This window comes from Colius striatus, chromosome 22 (genome assembly GCF_028858725.1).
Source record: "Colius striatus isolate bColStr4 chromosome 22, bColStr4.1.hap1, whole genome shotgun sequence".
NCBI lineage: Eukaryota > Metazoa > Chordata > Aves > Coliiformes > Coliidae > Colius > Colius striatus.
Window position 1 is genome coordinate 2,722,653 of NC_084780.1, and position 20,782 is coordinate 2,743,434.

The 20,782-nt window shown below is 55.7% G+C and overlaps 1 protein-coding gene across 2 annotated transcripts; it reads right to left on the bottom strand.

Moving 5' to 3' along the window:
- Nucleotides 1-453: 453 nt before the first annotated feature.
- PPARD (peroxisome proliferator activated receptor delta) lies at nucleotides 454-7,676 on the bottom strand. 2 transcript variants are annotated; one of them, XM_062013435.1, is made up of 6 exons: nucleotides 7,547-7,676; nucleotides 6,433-6,584; nucleotides 5,580-5,718; nucleotides 4,547-4,749; nucleotides 3,832-4,282; nucleotides 454-2,636 (listed from the first exon to the last, which is right to left on the bottom strand). In XM_062013435.1, exons 1-6 carry the CDS (start codon nucleotides 7,674-7,676, stop codon nucleotides 2,389-2,391), a joined length of 1,323 nt encoding a protein of 440 aa, XP_061869419.1. In that variant the 3' UTR covers nucleotides 454-2,388. The 2 variants fall into 2 exon arrangements, with proteins under 2 accessions (XP_061869419.1, XP_061869418.1); XM_062013434.1 differs by having other exon boundaries at nucleotides 3,832-4,285.
- Nucleotides 7,677-20,782: the final 13,106 nt, after the last annotated feature.

The following is a 20,782-nucleotide window of genomic DNA, read 5'->3' on the forward strand; positions in this document are numbered from 1 at the left end:
TCCATGGAGTGAGACCATGGCCAGTGGGCACAGCTGGGGGCCACGGGAGGGTTTCCCCCAGACACAGCCCAACAGAGGGGGAGAGGGAAGTCTGAGGGTCTGCAGCTGCTCCCCACAAACTCTCAGGTGTTCAGCCACAGGCAGAGCCTGGTGCCAGCACAGTGCCAGGCTGCCCTGAGCCCATCCTCACCCCTCTCTGGGCTCAGCCCCTTGCCCAGCTTCACCCTGCAAAGATCTGGGGCAGGGAGCACTCAGCCCTGAGGCTGGGCCCCTGGCTCACAACTGGCTTCTGCTGCCTTTAGGTTTGATGGCAGACACAGGCAGGAAAACCAGAGCAGCTGCAAGAGCTGGGAATGGTGGCAAATCCCAGCAAATCCCATCCCCTCTGCCACAAACCCTCCCAGGGGCAGACCCCCAGAGCCCACAGAGGAGAGCTGGGCACTCAAAAAGTCCTTCAGTACTTGAGTTCCCATTTATTTAAAGTCAGAGTCAGCTTGTGGACACTATTTATATTAATAAAAACACCTGGAGGTTTGTACTTCTAGCAAAAATATACATTTCAGTTGGAGGGTTGTTCCACTGGCTGAGGAGGGAAGGGCAGGACGTGGCCCAGCTGAGGGCACCGTGGGGGATGCCACCAGGGCCTCTGGGGAGGACAGATCCCGGGCTCCCTCCAGCACAGCACGTCTCCAGTGCCAAGAAGGCTTCAAAGTGCTTCAGAAATGGTCATCTGTAACCCCCCTCCCCTGTGAGGTAGGGAGGGGAAAGGCTGGGAGGGCAGAGGGCAGGGAAGCTGAGGCATGGCAGGGAGATGGAGGCAGCAGGGGCAGGTTTGTGACTGGAGGGGGAAGCCCAGGGGCAGGTTTGTGACTGGAGGGGGAAGCCCAGAGCTCTTTCCCTTTGGGGTTTAAAGGAATTATTGCACCAGGGAAATCTGCTTCCCTGAAGAGGAGAAAAAGGAAATGAACCCGACCCAGTTGCTCCCACAGCCCCTCCCTGGGAACACCAGCATCTTCCCAGGGCTGCTGGGGACACGTGGAGCTGCAGAGACTCCTCAGGTCACACACCCCCATCCCCAGAGGGGAACGAGCCCTTCCCAGCCCTATCCTCTGTCCCAGAGCCCAGGTGATGCAGCCCCCACCCAGGGCTTCCATCCCAGGCACAGGCAGCACTGTGGGGTTTCAGTACAGCTGGAGGAAGCTGAAGTCCCAGCAGGGAGCTGGGTTTAGGCCCAGCCTGAGCCTGTGCTCAGGGAATGGGGCACTTCCATACACACAGTTCACTGCTCACTGGGAGCATCCCATCCTCTCCCTTCCCTTCTAGAAATACTTGGCATTTAAACTGTATCTTACACAGGAAAGCTCTTTGCAGCCAATGCATTAATCAATCCTTGTGCTCCCCCTCTGAGCAGAGAGGAAGGGACAACCCAGCTCCCTTGGGCGGGGGGAAACTGAGGCAGGGCAGCTCCCAGACTGGGCAATGCCCTTTGGGCACCATGAGCACTGTGGGCTGCCCATGGCTTTTCCCTTGCTGCTGCTGCTGCTGGAGGATTTGCTTGCTCCAGTGCTGAGGAGCAGTGCTGCTGGGGAGCCTCTGCTGCCTGCACTGCCCTGTGAGACCCCCTGAGCCCCCACAGGGCTTGGGAAGGGAGCTGCAGGCAAGACCTGCCTCCCACCCCCAGCCAGCCCCAGGCCTGCTCCTGGCCCTGCACAGCCCTCTCTGGCAGCTCACCCTGTGCAGAACAGCCTGGGAAGCACAGACACTCTGGCCTCTGCTCTGAAGGCAACTTTTTAGGAGTCAAACCCTTTCCCTTCCACTTCCCCACCCCTCCCTCTCTCACACTGAGATGCCAAGGGGCAGGTTCCCTCTGGAACAGGGGCACCAGAGCCGAGGGCTCCCCGAGGCACATCCCTGAGGGAGGCTGCAGCTGGGGGGCTGTGCCAGGACAGTCAGCTGCTCTGGGAAAGACACAAACTTCCATGTCACTGTCCTGGAGTTCAGAGCTCAGGACTCAGCCTTTGGAGTGCAATATGAACCAGACAATAAAGACAGACTGTAAGTGCTGCTGCTGAACCCTCAGACCAGAGCACCCCCAGCCCCAAACTGGGAGCCCACCCTCAGGGCTGTGGACCCCAGGGAGCTGCAGTAACGGAAACAGTAGCTTATGCTTGGCTTTTGTCAGGGGCTTAGTGTGTGTTCTGGAAGGCCTGGCCCAGCAAGCAGCAGCTGCAGCATCTCCCAGGGCCCTGCCCCACGTACCGTACGCCCAGCTCGCAGGGAAAGAGTTTCCAGCAGAGGAAATGGAAGACATGGGGAAAGGTTTGTGTTTGATTCTGTACAGAGTCTTGTCAGGAATCCATGGCTTCATTCTCATAAATAACAGGTCCTTTAGTACATGTCCTTGTAGATCTCCTGTAGCAGTGGGTGCAGAGATGTCTCAGTCTCTGTCTTCTTGATCTTCTGCACGAGCTGGGCGTGCTCTGTCACCAGCTGCCTCAGGTCAGCCATCTTCTGCAGCAGCTTGGGGAAGAGGTACTGGGCATCTGGGTGGTTGGACTGCAGGTGGAACTCCAGAGCTTGTAGGATGTTGTCTTGGATCTCCTCCACCTGCTTCACGTTCATCAGGCCAGGACGGTCTGTGGAGAGGAGGTGTGGCAGCTGCAGTGCTGTGCTGCAGCTCTCCCAGGCACATGTCTCCTGGGAAAGGGAGATGGGGACAGCAACCAACCCCTGGGACTCCAACCTTGTCAACTAAACAAGGGGAGAAGTGCAGCACATCCCACAGCAGCATGAGAGAAGGAGATGCCACCTCTATGCTCCTTATAATAGAATCACAGCATGGGGGCAGTTGGAAAGGACCTTTAGAGCTCATCCAGCCCAAACCCCTGCAGAAGCAGCTCCCACCTACATCAGGTCACACAGGAACGTGTCCAGGTGGGTCTTGAAGCCCTCCAAGGAAGGAGCCTCCACACCTTCCCTGAGCAGCCTGGGCCAGGGCTCCCTCACTCCAACACTGAAACAGTTTTTCTTATGTTTCAATGGAATTTTTTGTGTTCCAGGTTCATCCCATCAGCCCTTGTCCTGGCACTGGCTACAACACAAACAAGTGCTGCCCCAACCTCCTGACACCCACCAGTGAGATACTTGTCACTATTGCTGAGCTCCCCCCTCAGTCTCTTCTCCAGGCTGAACAGCCCTAGGTCCCACAGCCTTTCCTCACAAGGAAGATGCTCCATCCCCTCAGCATCTTGCTGGCCCTGCACTGGCCTCTCTCCAGCAGTTCCCTGTCCCTCTGCAGCTGGGGAGCCCAGAACTGGCCCCAGGACTCCAGATGAGGCCTCAGCAGCTATGGCAGAGCAGAGGGGGAGCAGAACCTCCCTGGCCCTGTGCCCACACTCTCTTGCTGCCCCCAGGCTGCCATTGGCCTTGCCCACGAGGCCACGTTGCTGCTCATGGGCAGTTTATTCTCCCCCAGCACTGCCAGGTCTCTCTCCTGGAGCTGCTCTCCAGCAGGTCACCCCCAGCCTGTGCTGGGCCAGGGGGTTGTTCCTCCCCAGCTGCAGGACTCTGCCCTTGCCCTGGTTGAACCTCAGCAGGTTTCTCTCTGCTCAACTCTCAGCCTGTCAGATCCCACTGACTGGCAGCACAGCCTCTGGTGAATCAGCCAGTGCTCCCAGTTTGGAAGAACAGAGAAGCTTTTGACTTCACTTCTCCTCCCACCCCCCTCAGACACCTCTGGCTGATCTCAGGACCAGCTGCAGCTCAGCTCCCCCCAGCCCACCTCCAATAACCCCCTCCCTGACCCTGCCATGACCATCAGCTCCCTCTCACCTCCACACAGGATGATGGCAGCCACAAACAGAGACAGGTCACTGTCATCCAGCTCCAGGGCATTGAACTTGACAGCAAACTCAAACTTGGGCTCCATGATGTCGCTGAAGGGCTTGCGCAGGCTGCGCAGGAACTCGCGCGTCACGAAGCCGTTGCCGTTGGCCACCAGCAGCCCGTCCTTGTTCATGATGGAGGCCAGCATGGCAAAGATGGCTTCATGCACCCCATACTTGAGCAGAGTCACTTGGTCATTCAGGTAGAGGCCTATGAAGCTGGGGATGCTCTTGGCGAACTCGGTGAGCTCCCGCACCGTCTCCACCGTGGTGCACTGGCAGCGGTAGAACACGTGCACCCCGATCTCCTTGTAGGGGGGGATGCCGTTCACTAGCTGTTTCCACACCAGCCCCTTCTCTGCCTGCCATAACGTGTCCATGTCATGGATCACAAAAGGCTGCTTGAAAAAGAAGCAGGAGCAGTTAGGAACCTGCTGCAGGGACTTGGGGCGGCAGCTCTGCCCAGGACCCTGCCCTTCGCCTGCCTGACGGTGCCCAGGCCATCTGTACCCACCCACACCAGCTCCAGAGCAGTGGCTGCTTCCCCAGCCAGGGCCACGGTGTGCAGAGCCCACCTGGGAACATCTGCAGCAGGAGGGAGGGAGGGAGGGAGGGAGGGAGAGCAGCAGCCCAACCCCACCTGCCCTGGGGAGGGAACTTACTGTGGTGCCGCTGGCCTTCCCGGTCAAGATACCTCTTGCTTTCTTTTTGGTCATGTTGAAGTTTTTCAGGTAGGCATTGTAGATATGCTTGGAGAAAGCTTTCAGGTCAGCCACCTGTGGGTTCTGGCAGCTGATCTCACTCGCAGTCAGCCCTGCCACCAGCTTCCTCTTCTCTGCCTCTGGCATGCGGCCGAAGCGGATCGCTGCGGGGAAAGGGCAGAGCCAGCAGGTCAGGCCACAGGAGATGACCCCAGGAGACAGGTCAGGGAGGCAGCAGCCTGCTGTGGCACCACAGGCACAGTTCTGCTGCTCAACACCTGCAGCTGTGCAAAACAGCACTTCTCCAGGGCTGCAGCTCCTCCAGCACTGACCCCCTCCTGACCCCTATCACTGCTGCCCTGAGCAGCCTCTCAGTGAGCTCCTGTGCCCACTCCTCTGGGCTGTCACACAGACCTGCTGCCCGCCTGCCACCCAGCCTTAGCCACCAACAGGCTGCTTACAGCTGAAGCCTAAAAATCCCAGCACAGGAGAGCAACTTGTGTGGCACAATGCTGGGGGTGGGAAGGGCCCTGCAGAGCTGCTCCAGCCCAGCCCCTGCTCAAGCAGGTTCCCCTGGCTCAGGGCACAGGAATGTGTCCAGTGGGGTTGGAAACCTCCTGAGAAGGAGCCTCCACACCCTCCCTGGGCAGCCTGGGCCAGGGCTCCCTCCCTTCAGCACCAAAGGACTTTCTCCTTGTGTTGAGGGGGGACTTTTTGTGCCCCAGCTGATGCCCATCACCCCTTATCCTGGCACTGGGCACCACAGCAAAAAGTGTAGCCCCAACCTCCTGACACCCACCCTTTGGCTACTTGTGAAGTGTCCCCAGACCCCTGGGCCAGCCTGTCCCCCACACGTCGTGCTGCCGACAGCCTGCGGCGGGAACGAGCCGCAGCAGGAGGCTGTGAGGAGCTGAGGGCTCAGAGCCAGCAGCCAGCCTTGGAGGGGGGTAAAGCAAGTCCCCAGAGGCCTGAGCTGCCTGCAGGCTGCACTCACCGTTGTGGGACATGCCCAGGGAGAGGCACTTCTGGAAGCGACAGAACTGACACTTGTTGCGGTTCTTCTTCTGGATCTTGCAGCTCCTCTCACACTTCTCGTACTTGAGCTTCATGCGGATCGTCCGCCGGAAGAAACCCTTGGGGACAGGGGCAGGGGAGGCAGGCTCAGCGCTGCTGCTGTGGGAACAGGCTGCTCTCTTGGCCCCAGCAGCCTCTGGGGGGGTTCAGCTGGGTGGGGAGGGGAGGCCCCGGGTCCCTCTGACTGAAGCAGAGCCTCTGTCTCAAGGAGAGGCCGTGGGCTGGGAGAAGGGATGCAGGGGGGGAGCAGTGGAGGCAGCCCCCAGCCTGGCACCCAGCACAGGGTGTGACTCTGCAGGTGGGCAGCAGGGAGGGACAGGGGCAGGGACAGGCCTGCAGGAAGCTCTGGCAGGCCCTGGGCTGGTGCAGCCCCGCTGGCAGCTGCTGGGGGCGGGGGAAAGAATTTCAGAGGCACAGCCAAAGTGTGGCTGGAGATCCCAGAGGGATGAATAAACAGCTCAGTGCTGATCTGCAGCACACAGAGCATCTTTAGAAGCAAAGAGCCAGGGCCCCTGTGAGGACAGGCTGATTTGCCTCACAAACTAAAGCATGACAGGGCAAGCTCAGGGCCACGTGCATCTCAGCTGCCTCCCCCAGCACAGCATTTCCCTGCCTGCACTCTCCACGCCCTCTGCACAGTTACAGACGACGGGTTCTTCTACAATCCCTGGATCCCACATCCCTGTTTTGCTGCAAATCTGCTTTGTTTGGTGCCTGGGCTGTGGTGTGTGCTGGCTGTGCCCCAGCCCAGCCCTGCAGGGGGGAGCAGGTACCTTGCAGCCCTCGCAGGCGTGCACGCCGTAGTGGAAGCCCGAGGCCTTGTCCCCACACACCCTGCACTCCACGTTGAGCGATGCCAGGGCAGCCTCCTCACAGCCCATCTGCAGCTGGTCCGACAGCGAGGGAGAGGAGCTCTGGGAGAGGTCTGTGGGCACACAAAGGGACACAGTGCTGCCTCCAAACTCCTGGTAAGGGGCTACCAGCGCTGCCCCAGCCTGCTGCTGGCACTGCCTCGGGGCACTGAGGGTCTGAGATCAGGCACTGTGGGCAGATGCCCTGCACAGAGCCAAGAGTGCCCCCAGTGCACAGAATCACAGCATCTCCAGGGCTGGAAGGGACCTCCAAAGCTCATCCAGTGCAACCCCCCTGCCAGGGCAGCAGCACCCAGAGCAGGGCACACAGGGACTCATCCAGCTGGGTTGGAATGTCTCCAGAGAAGGAGCCTCCACAGCCCCTCTGGGCAGCCCCTGCCAGTGCTCCCTCACCTCAACAGGGAACAAATTCCTCCTGCTGTGTCTCTGGAACCTCTTCTGTTGCAGCTTGTGCCCGTTGCCCCTTGTCCTGTCATTGGCCATCCCTGAGCACAGCCTGGCTCCAGCCTCAGTGCACCCAGCAGCTGAGAGACTCCACACCAACACTCATTCTTTCCTCTGGCATTCATGCCCAGACAATGAAACTCAGCCAGTAAATGTCATAATCCCCAGTTGGCAGGGGGGTGGCACAGGGCTGCCCAGCTGCAATGCCTGTGGCTCTAGAGGAGCCTCTTCAGCAGCAACAAACCTTCTCCCCCAGCTCCTACAATCATTTTGCACTGAGGACTTTAAGAAGTGGCCAGAGAAGCATTCTCAGGCTCCCTGGGAGTCTCCTCACTCTGAGGCACAACGTTACCTGCCTGTCCTTTTCGTTCCCATCTCCCAGCCTGCTGCCAATGGCTGCAGAGGAAGAAAGAAGGCTCTCCATACCTTGGCCCTCGATATGTTATTTCACAGAGAGATTAAAAGGAGCCAAACTCCATTCATGGGCAAGCCCTTTCAGCTGAGCATGCTGCCCAGAGGATGCTTGGGTGTTGTAGGGACAGGCGAGCTCCTGGGGCTCATCTCCACTCACCTGTGTAGCTGCTCGAAGGCAGTGAGCTGTCTGGTCCTCCACTTGGGTCTGAGGCTCCACTTGCCACCATCACTGCCTCTTCCTCCTCCTCTTCCTTGACCTCAGGTACTTCCTCCTGTAGTTGTTCCATAACTGATCACCCCTCAGTGCCAAGGCTGCAGTCCCTGTCATAGCTCTGGCATCATCCGTGTCTATCCGAGATGGACCCTACCAGGCTGTTCCTGTTCACCTGTGGGACAGAGGGAGGAGTGAGGGGAGTGTCAGCAGCAGGATGCTGTGGGGCTGTCACCTTCCAGCTCTGCTGCCTGTCCCTGCCAGGGATAGCCCTTTGAAAGGTCACTTTGCACACTGCTATACACATCCCATAGGACTCAAGGAAGCAACAGCTCACCACAATCATATTTAAGGCCCAGAAGACAGAGTCCAGATGCCACCCCAGGACCTGGGCTCCCCAGCCTGCAACTCCCATAGAGAAATACCCCCTGAGACAGTGCCCCAGAGTGCTGTGGCTCCAGGACACACCACTAAGATGAATCACAGAATCAGAGGATGGCAGGGGTTGGAAGGGATCTCTACAGATCATCCAGTCCAACCCCTAAAGCAGGTTCCCCTGGCTCAGGGGGCACAGCAACGTGTCCAGGTGGGGTTGGAAACCTCCTGAGCAGGAGCCTCCACACCCTCCCTGGGCAGCCTGGGCCAGGGCTCCCTCCCCTCAGGACCAAAGGACTTTCTCCTCCTGTGCCAGGGGAACTGTTTGTGTCCCAGTTGATGCCCATCAGCCCTTGTCCTGGCACTGGATACAACACAAACAAAAGTGCTGCCCCAACCTCCTGACACCCACCATTAGATATTTGTACCTATTGCTGAGCTCCCCCCTCAGTCTCTTCTCCAGACTGAACAGCCCCAGGTCCCACAGCCTTTCCTCACAAGGAAGATGCTCCATCCCCTCAGCATCTTGGTGTCCCTGCACTGTCCCTGTCCATGAAGGCAGGGCTGGTCTCGCCCTGCAACCCCAGCAGCCAAGGCAGAGCTCAGGCAGAGGGCAGAGGCTCTGTGCCTGTGGGTGGGAGATGCTGGGGAGCAAGCCTTGGCTTCCTGCCCACCCCCTGCTCGTAGCAGGGCACCCTGCCCAGGGAAAGGTACAAGCTGAAGGAAGTCAGACTGTCCTTAGTAGCAAAGGCTGTTACAGAGCAGCCTGACTTTGGCTACATCCAAGAATAACAGAGGAGGAGAAGAAGATTCCTGAGCTAGTGGGCTGTGAAGCAGCCATCTCTGAGATAACATTGTTGCTAGAAACCAGATGTCTTTGCTGGCTCTGCTGAGCTGCAAGTTCAGCAGCAGAGGACTGACAGTCAAGCACTGGTCTCTAAAAGCCCAGCCCATTGCTCTGGGGGGGGGATTCCTACACATTCCTTGCAGTGTGTCTGGAAACCTCTCCCTTGAGTGGGGATGCTCCCCAGGGTCACCCTCAGAGCTGAGTCACCAACACAGGCAGCATCACTCTGGGAGTCTCAGTGCAACGAGGACTCATGAAGCTCACTCTGAACTGTTAATTCAATCAGTCATAAGTAGTAGCTATAGTGCTGTGTGGTAAATGCTCCTACTTAAACAGAAACCCTGTCTGTTCATCCTGATTGAGGCTGGGTGTAAAATACATTCCCAACTCCAATCACATCACTGTTGTGGGAAACAAAAACTGCTGCACTGTCCTTTCCTTCCCCCTGGGAGGGGACACTGCTCAGCCTCCTTTCCTCACACCACTGCTGTTCATTTGCACTTGTGTGTAACAAGCTCCAGCTCCTCTGCCAAGAGCAACTGTGCTGAAGGTGTTGCTGCTGCTCCCTGCAGCTGCTGGGCCGTGCTCAGCCCTGGGGGCAGCAGCGCCGTGGCTCTGGCCACACAATCCAGCCACTGTCTGGATCCTGGCTGTCCTGTGGGAGGGATGGCCCTGGCCTCCCCCTGCATGCTTCCACTCCTTGTTTGCCTTACTCACACAATCCCAGCATGGTGGGGCTGGAAGGGCCCTGCAGAGCTCCTCCAGCCCCTGCTACAGCAGGTTCCCCTGGCTCAGGGGCACAGGAACGTGTCCAGGTGGGGTTGGAAACCTCCTGAGAAGGAGCCTCCACACCCTCCCTGGGCAGCCTGGGCCAGGGCTCCCTCACCTCAGCACCAAAGGACTTTCTCCTTGTGTTTAAAAGGAACTTTTTGTGTTCCAGCTTCATCCCATCACCCCTTGTCCTGTCACTCCAGACAACAAGAGAAGAAAGTGCCTCCCCATCCTCCTGACACCCAGCCTTTGGCTACTTGCAAGTGTTGCTGAGCTCCCCCCTGAGCCTCCTCCTCTCCAGACTGAACAGCCCCAGGGCCCAGAGCCTTTCCTCATGAGGAAGATGCTCCAGCCCCTGATCATCTTGAAGGCCAACAGCCTATAAAACAAGCCATGGGAGGGATGCATCACCAGCACCATGAGCATCGTGGGGCCATTCCCACCCTCCTCCTGAGCACACCAGATCTGCCCTGAGTGTGCAGCTCATGCTGCAACATCCAGCCACTCACTTTCCTCCAGATCTTGGTTCCTAAACTGACTCCTCCTTGAGCAATGACTAAATCTCAAGCCCAGGTTATGTAGAGGTACAGGAGCCTTTAAGTGGGGAAACATCCATCAGAAATGCCACTGAAACAGAAAGCCTGGGAAGCCTCAGTTTGCAGGCACAAGTTAATCCGATGCAGCACCTGCATGAGAGTGAAGAGAGCTCCTCACAGGGGCTCCCACATGGGCAACCTCCAAGCATTAGGCTGCTCTGTGACCCCAACACAGCACAGGGCTTGCTGGGTGAGGGCAGCAGTGCCCCAGGACTCCCTGGGTTCATTTTCCCTCCCCCAGCAGAGCTTCATGCCTGGCATTTGGAACTGGAGCCCCAGGCAGCTCCTTGGAAAGCTGTCAGCACTGAGCGTGGTCCAGCAGCTGGAGAGAAAGCCTGCAGGCAGGAGGCTGGACACAAACACACCACAAACCCAGGAAACCAGTCACCCCCCCAGAGCCTGGGTTTCCCACGGGTGAGGAGGCTTTGCTCTTCCCCTCCACGCTGGGAATTCAGGCTCCAGGACAGATGGCTGTGCTTCAAGGACAGGTATGTTAGAGGTAACACAAGCACAGCTGCCCTGCTCTCCTTGACAGCAGGAGCAGGCAGAGGGCTGCTCAGATGAGGGCCAAGAACTCCCATCCTGTGCCTCTGCAAGAGCTCTGAGGGGCCATTGAAGGGCTGTGTTATCCTTGGCCTCTCACACATCCCACACTGTGGGACAAGGCCCACAGGCAGGAAAAGCTGTTCACCAGAGCTGGAGGGTGAGGAGCTCGCTGTGCAGCTACACAGAGATGAATGTACAAGCATGAGGAACACACCACTGCCTGCTGCAGCAGTTACTGGGGGAAGCTTGTGGCAGAATTCAGCAGTGTATGGTGGAAAACACACCCAGCAGCAGCTTAATGAACTTCTTACTAGCTCTCCTTTGGCATCCAGCACACATCACTTGCTTTATTAAACCCAGCACAGATGGAGCCCTCTGCTTTGCCCCAGGGGCCCGATGACATGGTGCATCCCTGGCACTCTGTCCTACCTAGGCTGCCTCTACTCAGAGCCCTCTGCTCCCAGGGTGGCTGTGACATGCAGCTTGCTCCCCAAAACCCACCAAAGACACCCCAAAACTATGCTTGGAGTCAGTCTGGCTAGAGACAGATGTGTGGCCTGGGGAAGGGGGAAAGCAGAGGGCAAGATGTGCCACCTGATCTAGGTGGAGCTGCTTTAGCAGGGGCTTGAGCTGGATGAAGTTCCTTCCAACCCCCACCCTTCTGGGATTCTCTGTGCAATGCCAGGCTCCAGCTCAGGCTCCCCACGTGCACACAGGCATCCTGGGCAGGATAAGGATGCAGATCCTGCTCTGAGAGCAGCTGGAGAGCCAGAGAGAGATAAAGCTTTGGGCAGAATGTATTGTTTTAGTATTTCCTTGCAGGCCAAGAGTACAGGAGCCACGTCAGAGGCAGGCTGGGAGAGCTGTTTGCACACCTGCCTTTCCCTTTACCATTCCCCTGTTTTCTAAACAACAGAGATAGAGGGAGAGGAGCAGGGTAAAGGGACTGGTTTCACACAGGAGGTAACAGCCCCTGCCTTCAGCAGTTGAAAAGCCAAAGCAGCCAACAGCCCAGACAAAAGGCAGGGCCTGGGCTGTGTCTGTGCTCCCCAGTGTGGAGTGAGCCAGCCTGGCAGGGTGCCCAGGGAGATGCAGACCCCAAGAGAGGCTGTAGAGGTGTGCTGAGTCTCACCCACACTCATGCATTCCCCTGCAAGCCCCACAGTTCAGAGGGAACTGAGCTGGGAAGCTGGAGCTTCCCTCTGAGCACGAGGGCTCTGCCCTGCCAGCACAGCCATGGGCAGAGCTGTCACAGCCCTGTGGGACAGCACCAGGGATGGCTGTATGGGTGACACAGCCTGGGCCAAGGGGCCCATCTCAACCCCTGGGCTGCTCCATCCCTTCAGGGATAACTTGGGCTAAAAAGGCACCTGCTGGGGCAGAGCACACAAGCTCCAAGCTGCAGGGAGGAGGGCAGAGATTCCTGCCTGGCATAGCCACCTCCTTTCCCACTTGGCAGCTGTCACAGGGCAGTGCTGGAAAGCGAGGATGGAAACAAGCACAGGGACTGTGAATTCCTTCCCAAGCTTCTCCAGAGAAACCTGCAAAGCTGTTTCCCTTCCTCTCCCCACAGGGTGGGAAGGAGCAAGAGGGCAAGCAGCCCATGAGTTGCTCTGCCCTCACCTCAATCCATGTTTCCAAGGAGCTGTGGTACCACTGGCTGAGGCAGGAGCCTCCCTGCCAGGAGCTGCAGCTGGCAGAGGGTGGCTGTTTGCTGGCTCTGGGCTTGGACAGATGCCTGAGGGCTGCCCCACTCCCACACTGCAAACAGCACAGGCAACAGGTTCATCGTCACTGCAAGCAAGGGCTGGCACCTGTGCTGAGCTAGAGCAGGAGTGGCAGAGACATGGCACAAAAAGAGGAGGGAAACAAACAGGAATGAAAGTCAAAAGGAGATAAATCTTCAGTACAGACCCCCTGCATGGGGACAGGGCTTCTCAGAGCTGACCAAGAGCCAAGCCTCCAGGTTTGGCCCAACATCTCCTCCCTGCTGCTGAGGGTGTAGAGCTGGGAGCCAAGCTCAGAGAAGCAGAAGCTGACAAAGGGGTGAGGAAGTGTCTGTTTCCCCATAGTCTGTGGGCAGGAGGGCTGGAGGGTTGGGCTGAGGTGACAGAGAAGCCCAGTTCCTCCCCAGCACTGGAGTCCCACACGTCACAAGGAGGGGACGTGCGTGTGAGCACAGCCACACAGGCACTGGCAGGCAGCCACCAGCCAGCAAGGAAGTGCTGTCAGTACAAGGACCTCATCTTTAAACCAGGTGGAGTTGGAGCTCACTGGTGCTGATCTCAAACAAGAGCTACCTTTGGTGTGCTCCCAGAGGCAGAGAGAGGATGCTTGGCCCTGTTCCCCTCCAGCACAGCATGCCCCTGTCTCTAATACATTCCTACAGACGGGATTGTCCAAGTGAACACACAAGATCCCTCCCTGGGACAGTCCAGGTAAAGCAAAGCACCCAAAAAGGTCCAAACCTGCCCAGGGGCAAGCTGCAGAGTAAAAAAGGTCACCAGGAATTGCAAAAGGAAAGCAGTTGACAGTGGGAGCACTCCTGGCTTGTGCTTTTATTCCTCTGGACAAAAATATCAGCCAGAGTCAGTCACAGAAGTGAATCCTTTTGGATGGTCGAGCTGAGGACTCAGCCTCATGACAGCAGCATGAACTGAATCCACAAACTGAACTGAACCCACTAAAAGCCAAGTGATTTCCACTTGTGGGCATTATTTGCAGACATCCCTTGGGTTGTGTCACTGCTCCCCACGTCTGTGCATCAAGCACCAGTTTCTGTTCCTCCTCCTACACGTCAGCTGCTACTAACAAAAGCCCAGTAAGAGCTAAGCAGATGCTGCAATACAGGAAAGGTAACTGAGTGCACCAAACACGAGGGACAAACACTGAAAACATGTTTGTTTTTGTTCCTGAAAGATCAACACACCCCCTCATTAGCTAATGAGATCTCAGCAGCACTCACTACCCAAGTGCTTCCTCCCTTAGTCAAAGCCTTGCTGCAAGGCAGGCTACACACAGGAAGAAATGACACAAGCTAGCAAGGAACAGCCTTTCACACTCAAGGGCAAGATTTCCCCTTAAAACATCTGCTCAGACAGTGTATCATGCCCCAGCCCAGTCCTGTGATGTCTCTGTAGCCCTGCTCTCTGCATCCCACCAAGCACAGCCCAGCAGACTGAGCAGCAGGGTGCTGCCAGAGCTGCTCTTACTGCGCTGCTGCTAATTACTGGGGAACATGTGACACAAGGTGCAGGAGATTCTCTCACTTGCCTGGAGCAGCCAAGGGCTTGCCAAAATGAATCACACATCAGGGGCATGTTTTAACTCACCCACTTCCTGGACACTTAGGGGGAAGGAAAAAAGAAGTTAAAAAGATTCTGAAACGTGTCTGATTCTTCTCAAACCACAGTTAAGGATGTGCCCCAAAGCACAGCATGGTATCCTGCTCCAAAAGAAACCTCCTGCTTTCCCCCAGTGCTGGGCTTCTTCAGAGAGCAGAGGAATCCCAGAAACAGAAGCAAATGAGACTGTGGGCAACGAACCCAAAACCACGTGCAAAGGAGGGGTCTTGCCAGGCTGCTCATGCCTTTCGGATCGTCCTCCAGGAGCTGCAGATGCCCCTGGCACTGCCCCTGGCTCCAGCAGCTCAGAGCATGTTCCACAGTAACAGAATTAGAGTGTTAAGGGCTGGAAGGGACCTGCAGAGCTCATCCAGTGCAACCCCCTGCCAGGGCAGCAGCACCCAGAGCAGGGCACACAGGGACTCATCCAGCTGGGTTTGGGATGTCCCCAGAGAAGGAGCCTCCACAGCCCCTCTGGGCAGCCCCTGCCAGTGCTCCCTCAGCTCAGCAGGGAACAAATTCCTCCTGCTGTGTCTCTGGAACCTCTTCTGTTGCAGCTTGTGCCCGTTGCCCCTTGTCCTGTCATTGGCCATCCCTGAGCACAGCCTGGCTCCAAACTCCTCACACCCACCCTTGATGGGTTTGGAACATGACTGAGCTCAGCCCTCAGGCTCCTCTTCTCCAAGCTGCAGAGCCCCAGCTCCCTCAGCCTTTCAGCACAAGGCAGATGCTCCACTCCCTGAATCACCCAGCCTTTTCCATACCAGATGTGCTCTGAGATGGAAAAGGCTGGAAGATGGTTGATGCTTCTACAGAAATCATCCCTACACATCTTTTCAGTGGAGGGACCCTCTGCCCTCTCCAGCCCCTGGTGAGCCAGGCCCCATGGCTTTGGCAGAAGGGTGACAGCAGGCTGGGCAGTGAAGAGATGAGCACTTGGTAGCTCTTACCTGACGTCCTGCTTCACCACCTTCAGCAAATCCTGCCAACCCCCATACCTCCATTTCCTCCATCATCCCAAAAAAACCCCATTGAAACCCAAACCAAACAAACCCACTCCACAAAACACAGGCTCAGGGCTGTTCCAGTGCTTCCTTCCTGATCCTGCCCTTGCTGCCTTGGCTCACACACACCCTGCTGTGGAAGTGCTGAGGAGTCCATCGGCGCCACACGACCTTGTTTGTTCCTGTACTTGGGATTCTGACACCTGTTTGCAGCCACACTGACAGGCCCCAGCCTCCCTGGCCCCAGGGCAGCACACCACACTGCTCCTGACTGCCTTGGCCTGCTGCACAGTCCCATAGGAAGTATTTCCAGGATTACTTTCAGCAAACCAAGCAGCACAACTCATCCTGGCCACTGCTGACCCCTCTGGTTTGCTGTCAACTCAGGACAGCCCAGAGCACCCAGGGCACGTGGGATTGAGCTGCTGCAACAAGGACCACAGCCAGGAAACAAACAGGTACCAGAAAGGTGACACCACTGTGGCTTCTCAGAGCTGGAAAGTGCACAGAAGTGTTGCTACTTGAGAAGATCATGAAGCCTGGTAAGGAAAGAGGATCATCCCCCCCCCCCTACAGCCCAGGGCACAGCAGAGCTGGCTGGGAAGCCCTGTCAGTGTTTTGGGAACATGGCTGCAAACCTGCTGGGAGAGAGGCACAGAGCAGCTTGTGTGGGGCTGCAGGGAGGGGAAAAGGGGCTGCAGCAAGGAGGAAAGGGGCTGCAGGGGACTCTGATCCCACAGGCTTGCTTTTGTCTCCTGTCAGGGATGTGCCACCCAGTCTGGCATCTCCTGCTTGTGCTCTTCCAGTAGCCTCTGCTGCTGCTCCATGAGTGCCAGCTTTCACTCCCCTGCTGCTGCTTCTCTGAGATAATACTCTCCTTTCCTTTACCATCCTGAAGGTGAGGAGGTTGGTGGCTCAGAGAACCCACAGAACCACTGTAAGCTGATGCTTTCTGAAACTCCTGAGGTCCTCTCATGCTTCACTCCAGGGCATTTGCTTTGCTGACAGACCCCTTGTCCTCTCAAACCCAGGCAGGACACATGGAAGGATCTGGTTTCAGGAACATCAGTAATTATAGAACAGGGCTGATGAGGGAGGAGCCCACAGGGACAGCAACAACACTTCAAGGCAAACAGTGAGCACAGGGTGTCACAGTGAGCACAGGGTGTCACAGTGAGCACAGGGTGTCACAGGGTCAGAGATGCATTTCAATAGAAAACCAGGAAAGCAGCAAGTGGAAGAAGCTGTCAGTGCAAATGGGAGCACTGCTGGCAGTGAGGAAAGGCATCACCTGGCAGTGCTGCACACACCAGGACCCATCTGAGCTTTCCTCAGCCTTCCTCAACTGGCTCTTGACCAGTTGGAGAGTTGGGCACAAAGGAACCTGCTGAGGTGCAACCAGGGCAAGGGCAGAGTCCTGCAGCTGGGGAGGAACAACCCCCTGGCCCAGCACAGGCTGGGGGTGACCTGCTGGAGAGCAGCTCCAGGAGAGAGACCTGGCAGTGCTGGCTGAGAATAAACTGCCCATGAGCAGCAACGTGGCCTCGTGGGCAAGGCCAATGGCAGCCTGGGGGCAGCAAGAGAGTGTGGGCAGCAGGGCCAGGGAGCTTCTGCTCCCCCTCTGCTCTGCCATAGCTGCTGAGGCCTCATCTGGAGTCCTGGGGCCAGCTCTGGGCTCCCCAGCTGCAGAGGGACAGGGAACTGCTGGAGAGAGGCCAGTGCAGGGCCAGCAAGATGCTGAGGGGATGGAGCATCTTCCTTGTGAGGAAAGGCTGTGAGACCTGGGGCTGCTCAGCCTGGAGAAGAGACTGAGGGGGGAGCTCAGCAATAGTTACAAATATCTCACTGGTGGGTGTCAGGAGGTTGGGGCAGCACTTTTTTTGATGGTATCCAGTGCCAGGACAAGGGGTGATGGGATGAAGCTGGAACACAAACAGTTGCGCTGGCACAGGAGGAGAAACTCCTTTGGTGCTGAGGCTGCCCAGGGAGGGTGTGGAGGCTCCTTCTCAGGAGGTTTCCAAACCCACCTGGACACCCCCTGAGCGAGGAGAACCTGCTTTAGTAGGGGAATTGGACTGGATGATCTCTAAAGGTCCCTTCCAACCCCCACCACGCTGGGATTCTATGATTCCTCAGTGTCTCAGTGCCATTGGTACACCAGACAGTGTCACCTCTGCTTTGGACAGGGCAATTGGCTCCCTGGAAAACCATAAAGGGCTAGAAAAGCAGCAGTGGGTCCCTGCATCCCTCTGGGTCACACACACGTGTGTGCAGCCTGCTGTCTGCAGCCAAACACCCTACAGGCCAGTACATTTTATTGGTAAGCTGCCAGTGCTCCCAGATCCAAGAGAACACCCACTAAAGCAGTAGCAAGCCTTCCCCACATTGCAGCAACAGAGATTTTAGATCCCATGGGCTAACCAAGAAAAAAACCCCAATCCACCAGCCTCTGTGTTCTGTTATGCTTACACTTGGGCTCACAGAGAAGTGCTAACAGTCCTGTAAGCCTTAGCAAAACATCCTGGGCAGCAGCCTCACTGCTCTGACCCCAGGAGGCAGCTGACTGAGCCATTACACCCAGGCACAAGTTCAGACCATACAGCAGAGCCTGGGAACATCCAGACCAAAGCAGTTGGAATAAACCCCCATGTTTGCTGCATCTCCATTTCCACCACACAGCAGGAAAAATGAAGAGGAGTCTGAAGTCTGCTCGTGTATGACTCCATATGGAAAACAACTCCTGAGAGCATTAGATAACAAACTAGTTCAACATCCTCTTAGGGAACCAGAGGAGAAGGATGTTTTGTTACTATTTTTGGCCACTTTCACACAGCAAGAGCTGACTGGAGGAACAGAGGCTTCCCTGCAGTTTCAGCAGCCATATGAACAGTGACTGTTGTCAGTGTGATCCTGCCAAGACTCCTCTGCCAATTAGAGGATCACAGTGTGCTCTGACCAGTTGGATTTCCTCCTCAGCCCCTAGAAAACAAAATGCTTGAACAAGGCATGAGCACCTTTCATAACATCCCCATGTCTTTGGCACAGAGAGAGCAGCAGAGGTACACAGTGAGCCAATGACCAGACACAGCCAGCTGCTCAGAGCTCAGTGGGCTCCAGCAGCTCCAGCCCCAAGCTCAGGCTCACCAACAACCCTTTTCCAGAACCCTCGTGTCCCAAAGTCCTACAACATAACACCATGGACATGAGAAGTCTGAGCATCAGCCCTGATGGGGTTAACAGCTCAAGGGCCAACAGAATCAGTATCATCAAAGGTGGGAAGCAGATTTGGGCAGTCTGAGGAATAAACAGGTTGGCATTAAGATGAAATCAAGAGCTGCATTATGTCTGTAACAACTCAGGTGGGATAAGGGTTTGTGCAGAGGTTCCCATCACTGAGCTGACTGCATAAACCCCTGCAGCTTCTGAAGCCACCTCACCTGTCCTCAGCCTGGCAAAGCCTTTCCTCAGGAGACATTCATTAGGCAGTTGTATGGTTCACAGTAAAGCTTGTCTTAATAGACCATCAGAGAAATGCTTCCCTATCAGCTCAGGTGGGAAAGCTAATCTGCTCTCTGAAACCAGAGCTGTTCCCTGTCTCCAGCCCACATCTGTGTTATGGGGCTGAAGGTAAATGTTCTGGTCTGGGCTATTCCAACTTCCAGTTCTCAGACCAGGGCAAACCAGAAAATGCAGTGTGAGGGCAATGATTCTGGTGAGCACAGACATGATGTGGCTGTTGTTATCCACAAGCCTCAGAGATGTGCTCTGGTTTGACCCAGCACTATGAGAAAGGTTCATTTGGCCTGTGCTTTCATCCTCCCATCTCTTCCTGGCAGGATTCTCCTGCAAACCACAGCCCCACAAACCCCACACCTTTGAGCAGAACCTGTCCACAGGGATCCCCAAGGAAGCACCCTGACACACTTTCACACACACAAACATCCACTGGAGCCTTTTGCAAAGCCCTTTTGAAAGGCCTGATCTTGGACATTCACAAGCTCTTGGCTGAGCCTTGTAGCACGTTGTTTCCAGGCTCTGTGACCACAGCAGTGAGCATTAAAGCATCTCACAAAGTCAACTTGAAACTAAGATATATTTCAAGTCAGTTCTGCTCCAAACTTTCCTTGCAACTAATCAGGGCTCCCAAAACATTTAGTCTGGGGAAGGTGCATTTCATAGAATCCCAGCATGGGGGGGGTTGGAAGGGACCTGCAGAGCTCATCCAGTCCAACCCCTTGCAGAAGCAGCTCCCACCTAGATCAGGTCACACAGGAACGTGTCCAGGTGGGTCTTGAAGCCCTCCAAGGAAGGGGCCTCCACACCCTCCCTGGGCAGCCTGGGCAGGGCTCCCTCACTCAAACACTGAAACAGTTTTGCCTTATGTTTCAATGGAACTGTTTGTGTCCCAGCTTCTTTCCATTACCCCTTGTCCTGTCACAAACTCCTTGACCAAAAGCCCTCATATATTAGCACTAATTGTTCCACTTTCAGACCCTGCTTTAGGAAAGGAATTTGCAAGGCACCCTGCCAATGCAGGTGCATTTCAGAGCCCACAAGTTCAGAGTACAAAAGACTCTGAAAAAATAGCTAAAAATACCCACAGTCTCCAGTGGTAAAGTCCCCAAATTTGGGGTTGTCACCCTGTGTGCAGATGCCAATTCACACAGGGGACAGAGATATGGTCTTGGCACACTGGTGTCTGTCCCACAACAGCACACCCTGCTCCCCAGTCAGGACTGATGTACATCATTTTTTACACATCCAACACGTAACACTCCATTAGGCATTAATACTCCACTACACCACTGGTCAAAATTTCCTCAGCTCGTATTCACTTCCACTTTGCCTTCCCTGTCTTCCTCATTTGAGCCTGGGCTGTACCTACAGTCAAAGGTCCATGGAGCAATGGTCACCATCTCCCCCAGCCACAATTCCCCTTCCTCTAACTCCTCCATGTTTTGGCAGACACAGGCAGTTCGTTGCAGTCTCTTGACTCCAATTCCCATCAATCCTCCCCAGGTTTCTGCTTCTGACATGCTCATACAATAGTGGATTGTTTCAAGCTTAGTTGTTGTTCCTACAGTGTCCCTAACAAAGTTGGCCTCGTTCTTTTGACATTTTGACATCAATAACTATATCTCTGAATAAGTGACACTTCTAGAAAAGCAGAGATTGCTCTGCAGTGCCTGATGAGAAGGCAGCAACACAGCCTGGCAAAGCCAGGGCAGTTGTTTCTGCTGTAAAGCAAGGGAGCCAATACAAACACCAAAATAAAGCAACATCTCTAGAATTTCATCGCCAGGACAAGCCAGGCTGGGTTCTGGCAGCAAAGAACCCCTCAGAAATAAGCACTGTAGCATCATCTCATGCAATTAAAAAGCCATTTGCATGTCAGGTCCCACTGCACAAAGAAGCCCCAAGAGTCTCTTGTCATGCTCATTCCTCAGTCTTAAGAACATTTGCTAGTTTGCAGTTCATAATTCAATAGCCACAGATGAAATATTCCCCAAAAGGCAACAAGATGTACTGCACAAAATTACATATTTGTCATCAGGCAACACACTAGAGAGAACCATTAACACCAGTAAGCAATTCCCTACAACAATGCTCTTCTATCAGCTAAAAGCTCATGTGGCTCATTACAAAACCCCCTCCACATGCTCTGAAGATCCTTGGAAGTCTGTGTCTCAAATGTCAGA